This window comes from Apis florea, unplaced genomic scaffold (assembly GCF_048593485.1).
Source record: "Apis florea isolate Af1SG1 unplaced genomic scaffold, ASM4859348v1 contig_3170_pilon, whole genome shotgun sequence".
In the NCBI taxonomy this organism is placed as follows: Eukaryota; Metazoa; Arthropoda; class Insecta; order Hymenoptera; family Apidae; genus Apis; species Apis florea.
This window is the reverse complement of record NW_028256714.1, coordinates 4,355,855-4,378,882: the sequence shown is the minus strand read 5'-3', so window position 1 is coordinate 4,378,882 and position 23,028 is coordinate 4,355,855. Positions and strand designations below refer to the sequence as shown.

The 23,028-nt window shown below is 22.0% G+C and overlaps 4 protein-coding genes across 7 annotated transcripts; 2 read left to right on the top strand and 2 right to left on the bottom strand.

Annotated features, from left to right (window-relative positions):
* Positions 1 to 84: 84 nt before the first annotated feature.
* LOC100865108 (uncharacterized) lies at positions 85 to 7,965 on the bottom strand. Of its 2 annotated transcripts, XM_003692877.4 has the most exons (14): positions 7,675 to 7,965; positions 7,402 to 7,546; positions 6,542 to 6,603; positions 6,280 to 6,353; positions 6,010 to 6,094; positions 5,835 to 5,926; positions 5,458 to 5,738; positions 5,018 to 5,317; positions 4,679 to 4,807; positions 4,387 to 4,543; positions 3,807 to 4,100; positions 3,587 to 3,726; positions 3,150 to 3,517; positions 85 to 3,042 (listed from the first exon to the last, which is right to left on the bottom strand). In XM_003692877.4, the coding sequence occupies exons 2-14, from the start codon at positions 7,471 to 7,473 to the stop codon at positions 2,388 to 2,390; spliced, it is 2,709 nt and encodes a 902-aa protein (XP_003692925.1). In that variant the 5' UTR covers positions 7,474 to 7,546; positions 7,675 to 7,965; the 3' UTR covers positions 85 to 2,387. The 2 variants fall into 2 exon arrangements, with proteins under 2 accessions (XP_003692925.1, XP_012341129.1); XM_012485675.3 differs by lacking the exon at positions 4,679 to 4,807 and having other exon boundaries at positions 7,402 to 7,965.
* Positions 7,966 to 8,026: 61 nt separating this feature from the next.
* On the top strand, positions 8,027 to 9,766 carry LOC105735262 (uncharacterized). Its single transcript, XM_012485677.3, has 4 exons — positions 8,027 to 8,713; positions 8,881 to 9,037; positions 9,261 to 9,380; positions 9,455 to 9,766. The coding sequence occupies exons 1-4, from the start codon at positions 8,684 to 8,686 to the stop codon at positions 9,613 to 9,615; spliced, it is 468 nt and encodes a 155-aa protein (XP_012341131.2). The 5' UTR covers positions 8,027 to 8,683; the 3' UTR covers positions 9,616 to 9,766.
* Positions 9,767 to 10,514: 748 nt separating this feature from the next.
* On the top strand, positions 10,515 to 13,811 carry Ppat-Dpck (Bifunctional Phosphopantetheine adenylyltransferase - Dephospho-CoA kinase). The gene is made up of 5 exons (XM_031915964.2): positions 10,515 to 11,984; positions 12,131 to 12,474; positions 12,541 to 12,795; positions 12,881 to 13,063; positions 13,142 to 13,811. Exons 1-5 carry the CDS (start codon positions 11,315 to 11,317, stop codon positions 13,343 to 13,345), a joined length of 1,656 nt encoding a protein of 551 aa, XP_031771824.2. The 5' UTR covers positions 10,515 to 11,314; the 3' UTR covers positions 13,346 to 13,811.
* LOC100867400 (intraflagellar transport protein 22 homolog) lies at positions 13,627 to 22,464 on the bottom strand. 3 transcript variants are annotated; one of them, XM_086909985.1, is made up of 8 exons: positions 22,204 to 22,464; positions 21,671 to 21,717; positions 18,192 to 18,819; positions 17,685 to 17,854; positions 17,046 to 17,604; positions 15,010 to 15,136; positions 14,745 to 14,944; positions 13,637 to 14,668 (listed from the first exon to the last, which is right to left on the bottom strand). In XM_086909985.1, the coding sequence occupies exons 1-8, from the start codon at positions 22,241 to 22,243 to the stop codon at positions 14,523 to 14,525; spliced, it is 1,917 nt and encodes a 638-aa protein (XP_086766111.1). In that variant the 5' UTR covers positions 22,244 to 22,464; the 3' UTR covers positions 13,637 to 14,522. The 3 variants fall into 3 exon arrangements, with proteins under 3 accessions (XP_086766110.1, XP_086766111.1, XP_086766109.1); XM_086909983.1 differs by lacking the exons at positions 13,637 to 14,668; positions 14,745 to 14,944; positions 15,010 to 15,136 and adding an exon at positions 15,857 to 16,743; XM_086909984.1 differs by lacking the exons at positions 17,046 to 17,604; positions 17,685 to 17,854; positions 18,192 to 18,819; positions 21,671 to 21,717; positions 22,204 to 22,464 and adding an exon at positions 15,379 to 16,604 and having other exon boundaries at positions 13,627 to 14,668; positions 15,010 to 15,179.
* Between the last annotated feature and the right edge of the window lie 564 nt (positions 22,465 to 23,028).

Sequence of the window (23,028 nt, the reverse complement as noted above, 5' to 3'; positions counted from 1 at the left end):
TTTTCTCCCTCTCTTCTCTCTTCCTTCTCCATCCCATTATATTATATACATATATTAACATGTAAACAAACAAAAAAATATCGATTTATTTTTTGTTATATTTTTATTTATTATCTTTGCATTTGATCTGCTACTGAAATAATTATTACAAATTAACAATCACCTCTCGAATTTTTACTACATTAAATATTATTTTATTACAGCAGATTTTATGGTTATCTATTTCATTATACGGCTTTTTTATTTATTATCTTACTAAGAATATTTGCCATTTAATGCTGATCGAAATGAAACTGAATTTTTTTTATTTTTGCATAATTATAGAACATAATTGTTATAAAGCCATATTTTTATTTATTTTTTCTTTTTCTTTTTTATTATTTATATTATTTACTAAATTCATTTTCAGCATTAAATATCAAATCGCATTATCACTGAAAATATGTTAGCTATTTATCCACATTTGTAAAATATTTGCTCGAAATAAATAAAAACTATTTGCATTGTTCACTAAAGAAACTACCCGTCGCAACGCTTCACTAAAGTAAAATGCAAAACCTAACTTGCATCAGGAATGAAAGGAACGACTTTTAACGTCTATAAATTGGCAGTAGCGTTTTCAGTTCAGTCGGCATCAGTTTCAAATATTTTAATTATATCCCATGAAATAGATATTTTCTTTTCATTTGAGATTAGTATATCACCGTCATTCATAATAAATAATACAATATATGTGTATCATAGAATTCTATTCAAAAATGGTTAACTTAAAGAAACAAGATGAATACAATTAATAATACTTTTGTTACATTGGGATCATAATTTGCATCTTTTTGTTAAATATGCATTAAAGGTACACATTCACCAAAATGTCATATTAAAAGTAGTAAATTTTTTCGCCGATCTGATACACGTATATGTTTACTTTTAATATTTATCGATAACAGCATTGCCCAGGCAGAACACAAGTACTGGGACGAAATGTTGACCCAATATTTATGGAAATATTGATCGAACTATCTGGCAGTAAATTCTCGAGCAAATAGTAAATGCATATATCTCAACAGTTCTCTTAATATCGTAAATATTGATATTATAAAACAATATTGTACAATACTTATCCTAATTCCAAAAAACACACAGACACAAAAATTTTGATATGTAGAATCAATATACAAAAAACAGATATTGCATTGAAAAATATTCTAAATATAAATTTATGATAATAGATATGTTTCCAAGATGGAAACTAAGATTACAATATATGTAAAAGAAAATTGATATAATCTAGAAGACTATACTAAGTTGATATAAAAACTTTCAAATGTAATAAAATCGATTAATTGTTCTTGAAAAAAAAACAATAACGTAATAATACTGTAGTTTAAACGATATAATTATTGTATATCGATATTGAATAAATATTATAGATAAAAATCTTGATAGAATAATCGGGCCAATATAAAAACTAATTCTAAGATTAAGTTCCACCTGGGCAGTAATACTTATATACATTTACGTTCAATTTCGTCAGACCAAATAGTATTATATTGGTTGACAAATGTTTATTATTAGAACCTGTGCTCACACGAAACACGATACTAAGTAAAAAATAAAAATATTATGAAATAAAAACGATACTTGTACTTGTGCGCTTCATAAAGAAAAATGAAAGACACATAATATACATAAAATAATAATTACATATAAAATAATGATATATTAAGACATGTGCTCTATATTAAATTATATATGCGGATATTTCTTTTAAATTAAAATATAAAGTATTTTACATCATTAAATTATTATTAAATCAGTCAGGTTTTCCATAGTGGCAAGCATCCGGCATTAATATCAAAAATCGATTTAAATTAAAAATCAAAGTTGAAATAATATATAAATATATTATTTTAGCTTATAAGTATATTATTTAAGTCTTATTGTTTTTAATTATCAAATGCGAATATGTAATCAAATTAACTTTATAATTAAATAAAATTCATTTTATCTTTGCGAATTAATGGAACAATACGCAAAATATATTTAAATTAAAAAATAAAATTGGACTTAATATAGAGCCTGCTTAATTTACTCAATTTTAATAAAACTAATCATTAACGAATTCATCTAAAGAATTTTCTTTGTTCTTTACTAAATTTGATATTAGAACACCGAAGTGCAAAAAAATCAGTCTAATTCATTATCAGTTATTGAATGTATCATAAAGGTACATATATACGATCACCAATGACAAACGCCATTTTATTTGGCGTTATAAACGCATTATTGTTCAAATTTGATAATGCGTATTGTGAATGTTCAACAATCGCAATTCAGATGCTTCAAAGATAGCAAAGGAACTTGCATAAACATCAGTATTATAATATTTAATAAATTTTAGGGGCTGAACGATCATTAATGGGACCACTGGTTTTTCTTAAAGAGGTACCTTTTCGTATTTGATCCATAAGAGAATCTCTTACTTGTAAAGGATCCATAATGGGTACACGATTACCCATTATGCGTCTCACGCTTGCAGATCTACTCGTTGTATTATTTCCTTGCAAGTTTTGTTGTTGTTGGGCTAATTTAGCATTTAAAGTTTCAAGAAAGCCAGATGGTGTTTTAGAATTTTTACTTATTTGTTGTTCAACGGAGTGTTTTCTAGTAGATTTAGGACTACTATTTGTATTGTTACCACTTGTGGCAGTATTACCTGCACTATTAATGAGTTTAGCACTAAGAACCGCCATAAAACTTTGGCCAACTCCTCCTGGACCTTGTCCTTGTACATTTACACCTGTATTAATAGCAGTTATTTGTGTGGTATTTGAACTACGTTCTTGAGAAGCTGAACGAATTGCTGCACATGAACGTTCAACAGAAGATCGAGTTACTTGCAATACAGTATTATGTGGTAATGTAGTAGACGAGTTATTATGAGATTGTGCTTGTCCTGTAACCTTTCGTAAAAGAGATGGACTAGCAGGCGTATGACGTAATTCTGTAAGAGTTCTTACTGTTTCTGACACTGAGATAGATCTATAAATTATAAAAATAGTAATAGAAATAAATATAATTTAAGTATTTCATTAAAAAAAAAAAAAAAAGAAAAAAAAAGAAAGAAATTAAAGAGAATTATTTCTTACCGCTGAGGAGTAGGACTGGCTGTAGGCGAAGAACTTTCTAATAAAAATGCTGGCGGCGGAGGAAGATTTTCGGTTTCGTCACACGTATTATCAGTGCGTTCATCATTAGAACCTGATGAAGGATTATTGAATGTGGCAGTTATAATAGTAGATGTTCGTCTTGTTGGTGGCAAAGGTTTATTTGCTTGTTGCATCGAACCTCTTCGAACAGTTAAAGTAGACGCAACACCAGATATATTCCAAGCATTTTCACTTGGATTATGGAGCGAATGAGAATGCGGTATAGTAGTTTGACTTCCATATCCACTACTAGATTCAACACTAGATTCTGATGTCTGACTTCCACAATCTTTTTCCGTAATTTCAGTCTATAAATATTTTTATATAATTTAAATCATATAACTTCATATGTTATTATTCATATATTATTGTTTTACCTTTTCAATTCCTGATGCTGATAATGATGCAGGAGGTGGTGGTAAAGGTAATTGCATCTCTTGAGCACGACTTGCAGCTAAATTTGCTAATTCGTGCATATTTACATACATAGGTTGTTGAAGTTGATGAGTTGCTAATTCTATATTATATCATAATATTAAATATCATTTAAAAATAAATAATTAATTAATAATTAATAAAATATATATAAACTTATACCCTTTGCTAAATGTGCTGGAAGTGGTAATTTAGGTTTTCCTCGAGGACTTCCAGGAGGTTCATTTTTCACTGGAACTGTTGGTCGTTCTAAACTGGAACATCTATTCGGTATTGGAGGACGATGACTACCATTATTTCTACGCAATTGTACTCTAGATGCTTGTTGATTAGAGGAAGAACATGAAGAGGAAGATGAAACAGGAGAAGCAGGTTGACTATGACAACAACCACTATTATCTGGAGCTTGGAATGTGTACACACTGAGTGCTGGTCTTTGATGGCCCTTTTCGTAAGCTATATAATAATTAATTTAATAAATATTATAAATAATGACTTATAATATACAAGCTGATTCTCTTATTACGCCACCCAAAGTCAATATCATCGATCATATGTTCTCCTTTTCACATATATTAATTATTTTAGTATTAATATTTTGAATTATAATGAATTATTATGAAATATAGCATTGTTTTTGAATGATATAGTAAGAAAACCTTGCTGTATACATTTTTTAAGTATAAATTTTAATTTATAAATAAATTTTATAAATTTTAAATAAAAAAAATAATGATCATACCAGATGAGATCGTATGCGGCCGTTCATTGATTGCGTTCTGATTTTGCCTATCATATTGAACTGATGTTTCCTGTAAGTCAGGCCAAGTAGCAGTAGTTACAGGTCTTGTTGTAGTACAACCAGTATTTTGATTAGTTTGAGAAGACACATTTGATACCTATGACAACATAATTTAATTTTAAAAACATAAAAACGACATATTTCTCGAAAAATAAATAAAAATTCTATTCAATGCCACAGATAAAAGAAAAATATGAAATGCTAGCAAGCAACTAATTTCTAACAACCTTACCTGATGTTCGGAAATTGGTTGTGTATATAATGTGTCCTGAGAAGTGAAGCCAGAATCACGGGAACTACCATTTATCAAGTGGCGTAGTGTCATCATACCGCTGATGCTGGAGGGCCTGACTCCGACAGACTATAACGAGTACAATATCGACTACCACATACACTAAGCTGATGCCAAATGGCACTCGTGCTATCATCTATAAGCAACTACGTGCTTGAAATACGGTTAGTGCATAAACAGTAACTAATATGCCATGCATTTCAAAAGATTGACATTCTTAGTACAATGACTAAGCAAAACAAAAAAAAATTTAATTGAATTTTTTATTTAATTTTTTACCTGAGAGAGTGATCTATGCCAAGGATGTCCAGATGGACTTGGATGACTTTTACAAGAACCACTACTACTACTAGTTAAAGAACTGATTGAACACATTGAACTTTTTCTTGATCCAAGTGATAAAGAAGGACTTGAAGGAGGAGTAGCAAGTGACCATTGTGTTACATCGCAACCTTTTATATCTGTTATCACTTGTTCTGATGCAGGAGGCAAATGATGTGGAGAAGCTGCATGACGTTGTAATTGATCAGAAACTTCTTGAAGATGTGTCAATTCCATTAGCATTGCGATTTCTTCATCCTGCATTTTTTTGTATATATTATTAATAGTATTATTTTTTTTAAATTAAATAATTAATTTAAATATAATAATATAATAATTATTCACTAACTATAATTATCTTTATATCTATACTAACTAATATGATTATCTATACTAACTAGTACTGGTTTCAAAAATCTGGCAAGAAGACAATATCTTCCTCTTTCTTCAAGTAAAGCCGCGCGAACGGCTTTTCTTTCTGTTTCTTCTAAACTTAATCGTTTTTCTTGAACAACAGCAGCTGAGGATTCTAACATTCGATTCAATTCAATATCTCCTGATGATGTTCCATATCCTTGTGATTGTCCTTGTAAATGTTGACCTTTACGCGCTTTTTTCTTTTGCAAGCGTAATGTATCAGTAGAACGCTTTCTTAATTCTGCTTTTGCTTTTTTATATTCTGAAAAAATAATAGAATTATAAAATAAACATTAAAATCACAAATTTTATAGTAAATATTGTTGAGATATTTTATAATGGATAAGCTATTACTAACCTTTGGCATGTTCTTTATCTAAATTTATTAAAGACTTTTTCCAATCTTCTAATTTTTCTTGAAGAGGTAATACTAAGCAATCCATAATAGCACTAATAAAAAGAGATAATTAAATTAAAATTAAAAATATGATAGATAAATACTAAAAATTATTAAAGTTTTAATGAAAAATTACCTAGTAAATGATTTCATTCGTGTTTCTACTGCTTTGTGTCTAAGACATATTCGAGTTAAAGCAGTTCCAATTTCTTTCGTTGCACCTTTTTAATTATAGATATTTATTTAATTTTATATTATTTTTAAATTATCATTATATATAAATAATAAAATTAAAAAATATAATAAATTAAATTTGAAAGTATTCCATAAAAAAATTTTTTAAATAAAAAATGATATAAATTATTTGTTTGTATAATTAAAATATATGAAAAATAATATGTTTCACCTCTTGCATTAGTTGCAGCATCAGCAATTTTTTGAAAAGTTTCAAGATATGCAGAAATGGCTAAAATAGCAGCCCTAAAAAATGAAAATAAAAGAATAGTTAGAAATATTATATTAAGTATTCTAAATTAAAATAAAATATTTTGTAATTATAATATTTATTTTACCTTCTATATATTTTAGTGACAATTAATATTATTAAATCAAAATTAAGTTTAATAAAAATATTAGATTATAAATAAAATATAAAATATAATAATTACCTTAAACATGAATGTAATTTGGTTGCTTTTGAAATTAAATCTTCCCATAAAGGTGCTCCATTCTAAAAACAAATATTTATATTTATAATTTTTTTTATTTATAAACGTAAATATAATTTTTTTTATAAATTATTATTATTATTATTATTATTATTATTATTATCATCATAATTGCTCTCAGTATTTTTATCTTTAAAACTTAACATCTATGATATAAAAATAAAACAGAATTCATTAAATACAAAATCATATATGCTTACCTAACTTCTACGATTAGATAATTTTATGAATTAGAAGATCACTTTGAAAAAAAATAAAATATAATTGCATATACAATATATATTTATATAGATTTCTAATGAAATCAAATATTTTCAAAAAACATCAAGGTTAACATAAAATAAAACATAAAATAAAAATTTGTGATATATATCATTAATTATGTTAAATATTTATTAGTATATTTAAAGAAAAAAATATACATTTTCTCTAATATCTTGTAAAAAAAAAATTTTAGAGTAATATTATAAAAGTGGAACAAATGTAAATTAGCTTTGGTTTTCATTTTATCACATTAAAATATCGCAATAATTTTAAATTTTAAAAAATAATTTTAAAGAATTAGAACAACGGAATATTAAAAAAAAAAAAATACTATAAAAAGAAATAATGGAAGAAATATATTTTTTCGATTACAATATTTAAATATATGTATTAAGGACAATCGCATCGACAACGCGCCTTGGCCTGCATCGTTACTTGTGCAAAGATAATAAAATATACAAAAAAACAATGAACAGGAAAAAACGCGGTCGTGTAACAAAATAAATATTAAATATTGACATGTCGATGTTACTTACTTTCATATCAGTTATAATCTGTTGAAAGAGGCCACCTAAAGCACTACACTCTCTCTCAATTGTTGCATCCATCTTTGACTATCCAATTTTTTTCCTTACTTGGCCCCAATAAAGTTCTTCCGCATTAGAATCGTAGAATAGTTCACTTTTTGTCATCCATATAAAAATATATAAAATTTTCGTACGTATATCGGCGATTCATAAGATTCGCCATTTTCGTAACAAGAAATGATAAGTTTGAAATAACAGAAAAATACAACTAAATGTATTTACCTATGCGTTCTCATATATATACATACATATACACATATGTATGTATATATATATATCTCACGATTGTTCTCGAATAAATTGATTCAGAAATCAATGATCACTGTAAATATTTCCTAGATATTTATAATGATTTGAAATCATAATATCAATTACTTTTGTCAAAGAAAATTGTAAACACTAGAGACTGTTTTTTCAACACAACGCACTCATTCTTCATCGAGCAAGTATGGCTCGCGTCTGCGTCGATTCTGTTTTCGTTGCAATACCAGAATATCGGTGCCCCCTACGGCGACCTCGTTTCAGAACTTCAAATTGAGGATTTGGGGTATATCTAATCGTTACTCAGGGTAACGGCTTTCTCTACCCCTTAGATGATCACTTCCGGAGTGTCGACTATTGAAAGAAGACATCTTGCATCATTGCTTACTCATTCTGATTGGTTCAGAATAATTTTGAGGAAACGTTTATCACATAGATTCTTATCTTATTTCTAAATTGTGAAATTAAAAAGATTTCATTTAAAAAAATATTCATAAAACACAAATGAAATAAAAAATAATTTAGAAAAAACAAAATCATGAGTCTTATGTTAAAATATAACGAATTATTTTATGATATATTATTTAAACATTTTGTAACATTGAGTGAAATTTCAAATATTTTTAAATTTATTATTGTCTTTGGATTTATCATTATCATTTCTTATATACTTTATTATATTCATGGTTATTATATTGTATTTTGAAATTTAAAATTTATATTTATTAATTGCATAATAAGTAAAATTTTATTAATTAAAATTTTGTTAATATTATATTTATTTTTATATTTTTTAAAGTTACGTATTATTCACATCAATTTATTATATTTTAAATTTTAAATTGTTTATTTTGCAGATAATTATAAAAAATTCATAAATAAATCTAAATATGATGATTTAGAATTATATAAATTAAAGAATTATAATCGATTAATTACGCGAAATCAAAGTATAATCAGTCATAAAGAAATGTTAAATACTTTGGAATATGCAGCTGATGTAAATTAATTTCTAACTAAATATCATATAATATTAATTATGAAATATTAAAATTCATATAAAATTTTATATAAAAAAATATTTTTAAAAATTACTGATTCAATTTTCTTAATTTATTTTATGATGATTATATATTCAAGGATTTATAAAATTTATACATTTTTTAGAATTGTTGTAAAACATTTTTTGCATTAAAATGTATTGATATAATAGTACATTGTCCACAATTAATAAATGTAAAATGTCCATCCTCTGGTTTAACACCTTTTCATCGTATCTGTTTGCAAGGTCATAAATGTTTAATTGCTTTTATGTTAGCAAAAGGTATGCATAAAATAAAATAATAACACATATCATAATTGTATATTATATATATATATAATAATTTATAATTATATTACAATACAATTTTTTACAATTACATTAAATAATTTATTAATATTAATAAATATCATATTTAAATATTTATAATATTTAAAATATATTAATAAATATTATCATAATACATAAAAATTAAGAATTAAATATATTTTCTAAAATCATATAGGTGCTGATCCTTTTCTTACTACAATAAAAGGAGAAAATGCTTTGTGTATGGCTATTTATTATATTCTTAAGAATCCAACAGAAAATGATTTTTCTTGTCTTGAAATGCTTGCAGAAACAGGTTAATCATTACAAAGATTTAATTTTTTATTAGCATCATATATATTTTTAATATAATATATTATATTTTCATAGGATGTGGATTTGGTTTTAAAGATAAATGGTACAATAATTTATTAAAAATGGCATTTAATAATAATCATATACAATTAGTACAATGGTTAATTTTACATTACAATGTTCCTTCATATAAACTTTTACGATGTTTATCTACACCACCAATGAAAAACTTATAAATTCTTAATATAAATGTTAATTAAACATTATTTTTATAAAATAAGTTATGATGTAATTATAATTATAATATAAATTATTTATTTTTATTATTTTTAATTATTATTATAATATAAATATAAGTAATAAATAAAGTTAATTTTTATATTTATATTTAAAGAAAACTACTTATTATAATTTCTATTTATGAATTAATATTATTATAGATATTTTAGATATCTAATATACAAAAATAATAAATATTATTTATTATAATATAATATATATTATTTATAATAAAATAAAATTGAATCAAAAAATTGTAGTTTAAAAGTATAGTTTAAAATTAATGTTAAAAATTAGAAATTAAATCTGTAATTATGTTGCAAACAATGATACATGTATATTTTATTTTACTTATTTTATTTAAAAAAAATTGTAATTTTTTGTTATTTTTATACTATAATATATTTTATATTATATATCCAAATATAGGCCTGTATGATTTGACAGTAGATAGTAGTACTGAATTTTTATTTCGAAATAAACATAACCTAATAAATATTCTGCAATTCTATGAAATGTTCATTTATGATAATATATTATGATAAATATAATACTAAATAATGACACTGACAATAATTATTGTGCAGTATAGTTTATGCATTATTAAAAATAAGATGTTTTTTATGTAAAATTTTTTAATACTAATTTTTGAATAAACACAAAAATATGTATATTATATAAACTTTGATTTTAATTTAATAATAAATTTTATTTGTATTATTTCTTATATATTATGTTTTTATTTAAAATAATTGAAATAAATTAAAATAAATTAAATAAATAAACAATTATTAAGTAACTAATATTTATTGAGACATATATATATATATAGAATGAATATTATATATATACGTTCATTGAAATGAATCATTAAGGCAAATCAGCAATTCGTGAATATTGTTCATAATATTTCATTGATCAATTTATTGTATTTATCGTTCACAAAAATATTGTATAATATAATTTATGAACTGTTGGAAATTATTCATTGTATAAAATAGCAATATGAAGTTTCATTTGGTTAAAATCAAATCAAATAATATAATGCTGTTATAATGACAAATGTTCCAACTTAGGCTATTAGCTAGCTATTAGACAAATTAGTGATTAATAATATTAGCAATTTTATACTGTTGTAATTTATGTTTATGAATAACTAATGTAACTTAATGTAAATAAATTAATATATAAATATCTTATTTTTAAATTTTAGAATTATGAATTTAATTCTAGTTCTCTAAAGTTTTAATCATATGATTTTGTTTGTATTCGATAACTCGATTCAGTCATTACGTTGTCAGCAAATAGAATAAGATAGTCAGCAATGACATAGAAAGTAGAAGAGTGAAAGAGCAATGTTACGTAATACGCAAATACCAAATATTTTATTGTGATGTAATTTTCATATGATTCTAGAAATAGTTTCTACTAAATATTTCAATACAGTAACGTGCAATGTCATTTTTTTAAACTCTTACGCTATTACTAACCATTTTATTCCGCTTATTAGAAAAAGTTCCAGAATTGCAATTCTAATATTTATAAAAAATATCATCATATAACATTATCATTTTTATGTTTGAAGTAATTGTGTATATAATACACAATACGAGAATTAATTTTTAAAATATTCTATTACATTAATTTTATTACATCATGGAAAAAACAGGTTTATTAGTTTTAACAAATCCTGCGAGAATAACACAATTATTACCAATTATCAAGAAACATGTATCAGAAACTTTATATATTCAATATTTGCCATGCAAGAATATTTTTAGTGAAATATTGCATATAGATTATACATGGGGAATAAATCGTTTCGCTCAAGCAATTTCCAATATTTATTTGTATACATCTTCTATATCTGATCAACTTGATATTCGTGTGTTACTTACAAGTATAAAAGAACGTCATATACGATTACATACTAAAAAACATGTGGAAATAGTTATTTTTGATCAAAATTGTAGCAAAAGTCAAGCTGATAAATTCATCGAAAGATATTTATTTTCTAGTTTTATTACTTGTGTTATTCCTACTGATGATTTGGAATTAGAAAAAACTAAAAAATATCCATTACATTTTCATGGATTATATTTTGATGTTAATGAAAAAAAAAATGATAAAAATGATGTTAATGAAAAAAAAAATGATAAAAATGATGTTAATGAAAAAAAAATTGATAAAAAAACTTATAAGAATGTAGTACTTGGTGGTACATTTGATCGAATACATAATGGTCATAAAATATTTTTAAGTGAAGCTTTATTACGTTGTACAGAAAAACTTACAATTGGTGTAACTGATCAATCTATGTTGTCTGGTAAGAAACTTTAATTATAAATTATTAAAAAGAGATATAATTTATATATTAATTGTTAAGAATGGATAAAATAAATTTTATTGATAATATTCATAGAATAATTTTTAAATATATACTTTAATTAATTTAGATAATTAAATTTATAGGAAAATTATTATGGGAATTGATAGAACCTTGCTCCTTAAGAATGTTTAATTTGGAAGAATTTTTAAAAGATATAGATAATACTATAAAATATGAAATTGTGGCTATAAATGATTTGTATGGTCCAACTAAGTATGATTCAACATTTGAAATGATAGTAGTTAGTGAAGAAACAAAAAATGGTGCAGATAAAATAAATGAATTACGAGTAAAAAAAAATTTAAACAAATTGGATATTCATGTTGTAAAAATTGTAACTGATGAACATCATAAAGAATATGAAGAAAATAAAATCAGTTCTAGTAATCAAAGAATACGATTATTAGGAACAAAACTTTATGCTCCTGTATGTATTATATTAATTTTATTATACAAATGATTTATATTAATAAAACATATATTAACATTTCAGCGAATTGAAAATAAACCTTTGAAACCTTATATTATTGGTTTGACTGGTGGTATAGCAAGTGGAAAATCATCAGTAGCTGAGAAATTAAAAAAATTAGGTGCTGCACTTGTTAATTGTGATAAAATAGCACATGATTTATATTTACCTGGTAATAAGTGTTTTAATGAAATTATTAACAATTTTGATTCTACTATTTTAAAATCTGATGGATTTATTGACCGAAAAGTACTTGGACATATAGTATTTAATGATAAAGTAGGCTTCTATTTTTATATTATTACAATATTTACTATTATTATTATTTTTGAAATTATATTTAAAAATATAAATTTATTTATAGAAACAATTAAATAAATTAAATGAAATTCTTTGGCCCATGATTTTAGAAGAAGCAAAAAAACAGATAAATGATTTTAATACAAAAGGATTTGATATAATTGTAATGGAAGCTGCTGTTTTAATTCAAGCAAAGTGGCAACACGAATGTCATGAAATCTGGACTTGCATTATTCCACAAAAAGAAGTGAACTTTTTATGAATTAAAATTATTAATATTTTATATTGGAATATTTTTAATTAATCAAATTTAAAACTTTTATAGGCTATACAACGAATAATGGAGAGAAATACATTAACAGAAACTGATGCAAAATTAAGAATTCAAGCTCAACCAAATAATAAAGATCAAGTTGATGAAGCTAATGTTGTAATATGCACTTTATGGAGTCATGAAATTACTGAAGAACAAGTACAAAAAGCTTGGAATGAAACAATGGCATTTTTAAATAATCAAAAAAAAAATTGAATTTTAATATTACAAAATTATAGTTAAAATTGTTAAAGTTTTATAGATTATTTTATATTATATATTATTATGTTATATTTTATATATTATTATTTTTATAAATATTTATAGAAATATTGTTTATTATTTTAATAGGTTGTATACAAATTATATAATATATAATTATATAATATATTTATTATATTTGAAAAAATTTTAATAGTTTTTTGTATTAATTAAAGTGATTAATATGCATTTAATCAAAAAAATATTTCTGCAAAGAAAATAAAATTGTTGGTTCATTTACAGATATGTAACATAATATTGTATAATTGTAAATTTTCTCATAAAGTACATAATAGTTATATAATAGTTATATAATACTTATACATTTGTTATAATATAATTATATCTTTTTTTTCTGTTGCAATTTAAAATTACATCAATTTTTAAATTATTAGCAATTATAAATAATTTTAAATATTAAGTTACATTTTATCATTTTAAAATGATAGCACATCCTGATTTTCAATGTTTCTTGAGATTAATGCAAGTTATTACAATTTTATATACATAATCGTATAAAATATCTTTTCCTTAATAATATAAAAAAGATTACAAGTATAATTTTTTTTACAAGTTTTCTATTTATATAAAAAATGTACAAAATAATAGCACATTTATGAAAAAACAAATCAATGTTTTATTGTTTGAGAATAGAAAAATTTCTTACATATGTTTATCACATGTTCAATCTAAATTTAGTTGTAAAAATTGTCTATTATATTAGATTTAGAAGATGAAAAGATAAAAAATATTGATTTCTATTATATTTCAAAGATAATAATTTTTTATTTTTGTCAATATAAATTGTTTAGAAATTATTTCATTTTTAATACAAATAAAAATTTATTAAAAAATATTTTGCTTTGATGTTTCAAAAACTTTAAATATTTAGATATTTTTACTGCATTAATTTTCTATATGAAGAAAATGAGTTCAAAATTTTATAATAAACTTTCATAAACTTCTTTTTATTGTTAATAGATTAAATTTTATATCTAGAAATATAGTTTGTTTTTTTAAAAATTTAAAAATGTAATTATAAAATATACAAAATATATCTATTTTGAATAAAATAAATATTTTGTAACAAAGAATTTTAAGATTTATTACATATTTAAATATCTTCATCTTTTTACAAAATATTTATATCTTTTTGATTTTTATAATTATGTATTTTGTTAAGTATTGTACTTATGAATGATGAAAAATCAGCTTTTAGTTTACTTCCACCACTTTCGATATTGCATTTAACATGAGATATTTTCATAAATGTTGAAGCTATGAAAATTAATTAAAAATGTATAAAATAATATGTTATAATTACTAATATTATTATATTAATATAAGTACTCACAAATAATTTTTGAAATTTCAGGATTTTTGTTTTCGGGATCGTAACAAAAAATTACACATCTGTCTGGATCTAATTTAGTTTGATCAATAAAATAATCGTATAATTGTTGAATTTTTTTTAAACATTCATTCGATTGTTCACTATAAATCAACATAACGCCATGTACATCCTTTCTTATAGCTGGCCAACAATATTCATATCTAAAATATATTCACACATTTTGTTATAACTTATAACTTTGAATAAATAAAATATTTATATATACTTATGATCTCCACTACAATCCCATAATTCAATATCTTTTGTAATGTGACTATTATTCACATTTATATTTTGCACTTCAAATTCTAATATTCGTACTCCTTTAGTTGGATAATAATCATAGGGTATTTCTGTAGCATCCGCAAGAAAATTAGATATTGTTGTTTTACCACTCTAAAAGATATTTTTTAAACAATTGAAATTTTAGGATTAACGCAATTTGTATTTATATGCATATTATATACATATTAATTACAAATTTTATATAACATTATTTTTACTGTACATATAATGAATACGATAAAAAATAAATTAAATTTTTACATAACAAAAGATAGATTATTATTTATAAAGTATGGATTTAAAATATTACCCTAAGAGATCCAATAACTATTATTTTTAATGATTGCATATCTTATATATATTAGTTTGATACAAGTAGTTTTTTCCTGTATTGAATGTTTGGAAAATTGTCTCTATAACAACCATTTATATCTACATACAGTAGTGTCTGTTTTAGCATTTATTGTTATCTCTGATTGATTTTTGGAAAATGGAACTATTAAGTAAATGTTAAATAAAAGATAAATTGCTAATTTGATATTGATTTGATTCATATTTATTCAATTTAAATCGAAATTCTGAAACTTATTTGAATTTATAAATCACTTCTATAAATTTAATTTTAGTAAAGTTGAATAAATGCTAAAATGAACATTATTGTATCTTACAGACTTAGCCTTTTAATAATAAATCAATATAATAGGTCAATAAATACAAAAATACATATTTCATTGAAAATAAAAAAAACTTATATTTTAGAATATAGTTAATTATTGATAAGCATAAAATTTATTTGTATATGTCCATTTATTATGATACATAAACATTTTAGTTTGAACATGATACAAGTGAAACATTAGATATAAAATAATAGATTATATATTATATATATATATATATACTATATGAAGTAATTTTTTAAAGAAAGCAGCTTTTTCTTTTTTTGGATTGGAATTGAATTTCAATTATGTATCGTTAATTAATAATGTATTTACAACTACTTTTACATTATTATCATCTGTACTATTTTAGGTAAATAGAATTCGATGATAAATAAACTATTAATATTAATATGTAATGAAATAATTATATAATAAAAAAAAGTGAAAATTAAAACGTGATAATCAATATTAAAATATTAATTTCTGTAAATATAAATTAAATATCTATATAAAGATATATAATCAATAAATTTGATAAGCATTGATATCATTTGATAAGATTATATTTATATTTCTGCTGATAAAAGAAATATATTGATTATTTTGATTTATTTATAATATATTCATTATATTATTTATTACTTATATAATAATGCAAAATTATAAGAAAGAATATTTCCATAAATTTTTCATACTGATATGATATCATAGACTGATGTATGATATTTGCAATTATTAAATTTCTTGAATTTTTTTGTAATATGCAATAATTTATATAATATATGAATAAAAATTTTCAATGTAAAGTAACACTATAATATAGTATCACAATTTACATGTATAATTATAAAAATTATAATTATATATAATATTAATTATAAAAATTAATATTATTTTTTAAACCATTGGTTGATCTTGGATTATTGGCGTGGTTTCATCTGGATAGTTTAAACCATATAAAGCAAAAAGTGCAGATTTTGCTGCTATTTTCTTCGCATCTTTCTTGTTTTTTGCTGTAATATATATCCATACATTTTTTATATAAAAAAAAAAAAAAATAAAAAAAATAAAAATAAAAAAAATAAAAAAAACAGAAAGAAAAAAAAACAAAATTAAAATAAAAAATTATGTATGTTATATATATAATTTTTAAAACGTTATAAATATTAAATATTAAATATGAATTATAAATTAATCTTTATTACTAATAATTTACTTTAATGTACAAAATATCTTTTTGTATAGAATAAACATATAAATATTTAAAGTAAAAAAGGAATCAAACTATATATACAAAATATATATATTACATTACCTGTTCCCGTATATTCAATGCCATCAATATCAACAGCAAGAGTAAACATTGTATTAGGTGGATTGCCAACACGATTGAGTTCTACATAAGTTAAACCAGGTCTCATTTGATTTAATAACATAACAGGATGTATGTTTGTTGCATTGGGCGGAAGTTCTTTTTGAACTGGAGTTTTTTGAACATGAGAAATTTCTCGTTTGTTTCCTTTAACAGGCGATGGTAATCCTGGTCTTGGAACTGGAACTGATGTTCCTTGATTATGCCATTCGAGGAAAAGTTTATACAATGCAAAGCTAGCTAAAGAACTCCATGGAATTTCATCACTTTCATCAACACTAGTATCCATTGGTGTTCCACTTTCTTCATTATTATCTTCTTTTGATGCATTAGATGATTCTATAGCTTGATTTACTTGCCCATCTGATTCAGCATCCATACGTGCTTTCATAGTTGCAGCTGTCATTTTTTCAAGTAATAAAGCCTTCAATGCATTTTCAGCAGCATTCTGACGAGCAAGTGGCTTAGATAATCCTTGTCCAACATAAGTTTTACCATCAAGCTGTTTTATTTTCATAGAAAAAAATTATTTTATTAAAAATTTTGTCATTTAAAGTACATATGTTGAATTATTTTAAATACCTCTGCATGAACAAGATATAGAGAATTTGGCATAGGTCCTTGAGTTTCAGGAAATGTAAACTGCACTCCAGGTTTCATTTCATTTAATACCATAATTGCATTTTTTGGTTGCAATGTTTTTCTTAGACGTTGATTTAAACGAAGTCGTTTTAGTCTTTTATTTACCCTAACTAAAGATATAAATTTTAATCAATTTATTAAGTAATAATATAATTTATTAATTTTTTTTCAATATTTATATCAGTATATTAATATTCACAATGATTATTAATATCTCACAATTCAACAATAAGTTACTGGAATATATAGTAATAATTCTAATCTTCAAATTTGCGCAGTGAATTATCATCATTATTTCAATAATAATTATATTCTATAAATATTTCTTTCATTTTTTAAAATAATATATATAATTAATTTAATAATTTTTCAAAACAAATTTTTGAATTAATTAAAAAAACTGAACTTAAATTTGCTATATACTTTTTGATTATTTTAGACACTTACATCCAGGTGCCTTACGCCTCCATCTTGGATGTTGTTCTTGTATTTCCATATCTGTATTTTCAGGCACTTGATTTTCATTTTTTACTTCACATATATTACTTGGCAGTGTAGGATTAGAATTAGTTGTTAAAGGAGATGTTGGAGTGGAAACTAATGATTGAGATGATGAAATAGGATTATTTTGTGCAACTGCTGCATTTTGTTGAGAAGGTTGTTTTAAAATTGGTTTTAATCGTTGAGGTTGAGGCTGAGATTGAGATTGTGACTGAGACTGTGATTGAGATTGAGATTGAGATTGGGATTGGGATTGAGATTGAGGTTGTGGCTGAGATTGAGATTGAGAAGAATTTGTAATTGATTGTTGAGGTTGCTTAATTTGTGATTGTGGCAATTGTTGTTGTTGTGGTTGAGATTTCCCTTGTTGCAAATTCCTCAATGCTGCTGGTTGCACTTGTGCCTGTTGAGATTTCCCTTGTTGTAAGTTCCTTGCTGCTACTTGTTGTATTTGTGGTTGTTGCTGCTGTTGCTGCGGTTTAAATGATTGTGAATTTTGTGCACTTCCTTGTTTGTAATTATTTTGCTGATTTGGAGAAGATTGTGTTCCTTGAAAACTGCCTTGCTGATTGTACTGCAAAACATAGGGTGGGTCGCCGCTACACAAGGAACCTGTACGGTTGTGCTATCCCACCAAGGTCTAGCATCGCATATGCATTTGAAAGCAGTCTAATGCTACCCTCATAATTCATACCAACCAAATTTCTTTTATGGCCAATATTTCTTTATATATAACTGAACTGAGTTTATGTATAATAAAAGAAAAAAGATTGTATAACATATAAAAAATAAATAAGTAAATAAATAAAGATTTTTAACTTTAACTCTTTTATTCTTTCTTTGTAATTTTATTGATATATATAGAATTATGAAATAAAATATCATTTTCAACAGAAGTATTTTATATATATTTTACACCAAAAAATTACAAATAAATTCTATTGCAGTTCTAGATAATTCTGTCTTTAATTATTTAAGAAACTTAAGAATCTTTAATTATTTACATATTCTTATATTCTTATTTTTTATGTAAAAATTTTTTTAATTATAATAAAATAATTTAAGAATGAAAGAGTTAAATTAATATGTGTTTTATAATTAATATTAATCTATATGATATGTCAAAGCAATTTACAATTTAAGAAAAACAAATATTTAAACTAATTATTTAATTAAAATTTAACAAATAATAATATTAAAAAAATATAAAACTGAATATAATTTTTTCTATTAAAATTAAACATTAATATTTGAAAAAATATGATATATATATATATATATCATATTATATATATATATATATATATATTATATAAATTAATGAGTTTATTATAAAATATTTATAAAAATGATAATCATTTCTACATCATTTAAACATCAGTTCAGTATGTTATTAAAAATATGGCCTATGGAGGCTATGCTATGTGGGTAACTGACGAACTAGTCCCTGGCTGAATAGACCTCCTCGGTATTGTTGTATAGCTACTATTTCCTGCATTGCAGGGGAGGGGAAAGTAGGGACCACTAATTAGTACATGCAAATGGATGGAATATTGGAAACAACAAATGGAAGAACAATATATTATAATTGTGATGAATCTAAGATATTTCTAATGCTTTCTCTTTTTTTTTCAATATAAAATAAATATATTCCATAATATTTTTCAATATAAAATGTAATGTTTTTAAGAAATAGTTAAGATTTTTAATTTAAAATATTTTATAATATAATTATAGAAAATATTTTGTTTTATTATTATATATTTCATATATTTCTTATTAAAAAATACTTAAAGATGAATGATTCATTTAAATTAATTAACTTTATTTTTATTCTATTAATTATTTACTTTTATTCATATTATTATTTAGAGTATAAGATTTCATTCAAAAAATAATTAAGAAAAACAGTAAAGTATTAAATACTTTGATTATAGAAAAAATATATGATTAATAATTTTGTAATATATATATTTATATACATTTATATACATATATATACATATATATACATATATATACATTTATATACATATATATATTTATATACATATGTATTTTATACATATAAGTATTTTGTGATAAAATTTCTGATACATATACAAAATGATATTATTACATACTTATAACTATATAATATATTTATACATTTATATCTTTATATTCTTAAAACTAATTTATATGTTGATACATGAATTAAAATATTATATAATATATATAAAATATTGTATTATAATAATATAAATCCAAGCAGTAAAACTATTATATTTTCATATTATTTTAAATTATGATATAAATTATTTAAATATACTAAATTATATTATAACATACAAAAAACTGTTTATTTTTTAAATATCAAGTTACAAATATAAATTTATCAAAATATTTTGTATGTAACTTACATTACTATAATTATATATTATATAATTATCAATCTGCCATATAAATATACATATATAAAATATTAAATTCAAAAAATACTTTTTCCATAAGTGTTTAGATAACATGGAAAATTTAAAAAAAGATCTTAAAAATCAAAACAAGCAAAAATTAAATTTAAAAGTTTTCTGAAGCATTTTTTAAACTTATAATAAATTTAATTATATTAAATAAAATAAGATGAAAATAGAGTATGATAAAGAAAGAGATATATTTACTTTTCTTTATTGTTATCTCATTTCATCTAATGTAAAATTAAATTGCTTACAGTTTGAAAAAAGAAACTTTAATGAATATTTTTTAAAATATTAACTTTTATATTTATTTTAATCTCTAAAATCACTCTTTAAATTTTCTATCTATGTCATTAAATATATTTATTATATTTAAATATATTTAAATATTTTGAATATGTATATTATCAAATGTAAATGTATCTTATATTGCAAAAATATGAAAAGCAGAATTTCATTTAAAAATAATATAAATTATTTCAATCTATTTTTAAAATTTCAAATATTAATACTTTACATTATAATTACATATCTTTCATATATATGTATACTAAATGTATAAACCAAATATAAAAAATTTATATTATCTTTAATATATCTATTAAAACAAATAATTAGAAAAAATAAAATAATTTTATTTTTGAACCATTCAAATTTTCATAAATGAATATTTTTATGTTTATTTCTTAAAATATATTATTTTTAATGTTTTATCATATAATGTATATTTTATTTATAAATTACAGAATTATCGAAAATAATTTTATAAATTTATATGGTTAAAATAACATTTATGTTATTATTTATTTACTATAATCATATATTAAAGTACAATATATTTTTACACATATTTTCATTTAAGTAATTTTCTTAAATAGTTTTTGAAAGATATATATATATTTCTTATAATTATTAAGAAAAAATTATATCGTTAAATTATAAGTAAAATAGTATAAAAAATAAGAAACTTACAGTGTTTTGACCTTGATATCCCACGTTCGGACTATTTTGGTTTCTCACTGTAAATATAATATAATATATAATATAAGAAAATTACTAATATTAATTATTAAAATAAATATATATATATATATATATATATATATATATATATATATATATATATATATAATTTTAAAATTATTTATGTTTAAATTGACGTAAGAAATGAAAATATATATATATATATATATACATACATATCATTCATATATACATATATATATACATATATATTTGTAAATAACATATATATTAAAAAATTATTTTTATCATTAAAAAAGTATAATATAAAAATAATTATGTTAAAATATCCATTTTAGGACGCCATTCTTTATAAGCCGGTATATAAATATCGATTTTTTTTATTAAAACTATTTACATTTTTGAGTATTAAAAATATGAAACATATATAAACATATTTATTATATTAAAATGTAAATATAAAATACATATGTATTTGAAATAATTTGATTTTTCTTTTAAAATTATTTAAAGTAACTTACTATTGGCATAGCCTTGACTCTGTCTGCTTCTTGTATACATGCTGAAGTTTCTTTAAGTTAAATTATTTTGGATATAATCAGGTTTAGAATATATAAATATTTTTTTACATTTCATTTAATTTTTAAATATAGAGTAAAATTAATTTATATAAAACACCTATAAATATTATTACTTCCAACTCATAAATTGGAAACGACTTTCTGTCTCGTTACATAGAAGTAGGAAATGACGTTTTTGCTGTTGTCGGAAATGGCAAGTCTACCATATTGATCATTAAGCGCATGCTTTAATAACGACAATTTCATAAATTTAATTAAAACATATTCTTTTGCATTATTATTTGTTTTCTTCATAATTTTTTAAAATTAAATAATAAAATTTTTCATTATATATTATTGAAAATAATAAATTTTTACGTAATTATTTTTTCTATAAATTTAAATGAGTATTATTTGTATTTTAAAATATACAGGAAGTCCTATTTTATAATTTTTTTTATAAAATTTTAGTAATACATTCTAGTAATACATTCTATGAATAAAAATAAGATAAAAATATTATATGAATATATTCATAAATACACAAAATTATAATAAAAATATGAAATGATTGAATCTTTTATTTCATCAAATATTGGTAAAATTTGTAGAAAAAAATTGTAAAAAAAAATTAAAACGTCTATATAATAAAAATAAATAAAAAAAATTTTATATGGTATTAGAAATATGTTATTACATTAAATTACATATTACATTATGTTATTAAATAAATTTGGCATTTTTTTTGTATTATAATTTTTATCAATATTTTTATGTTAAATGTAA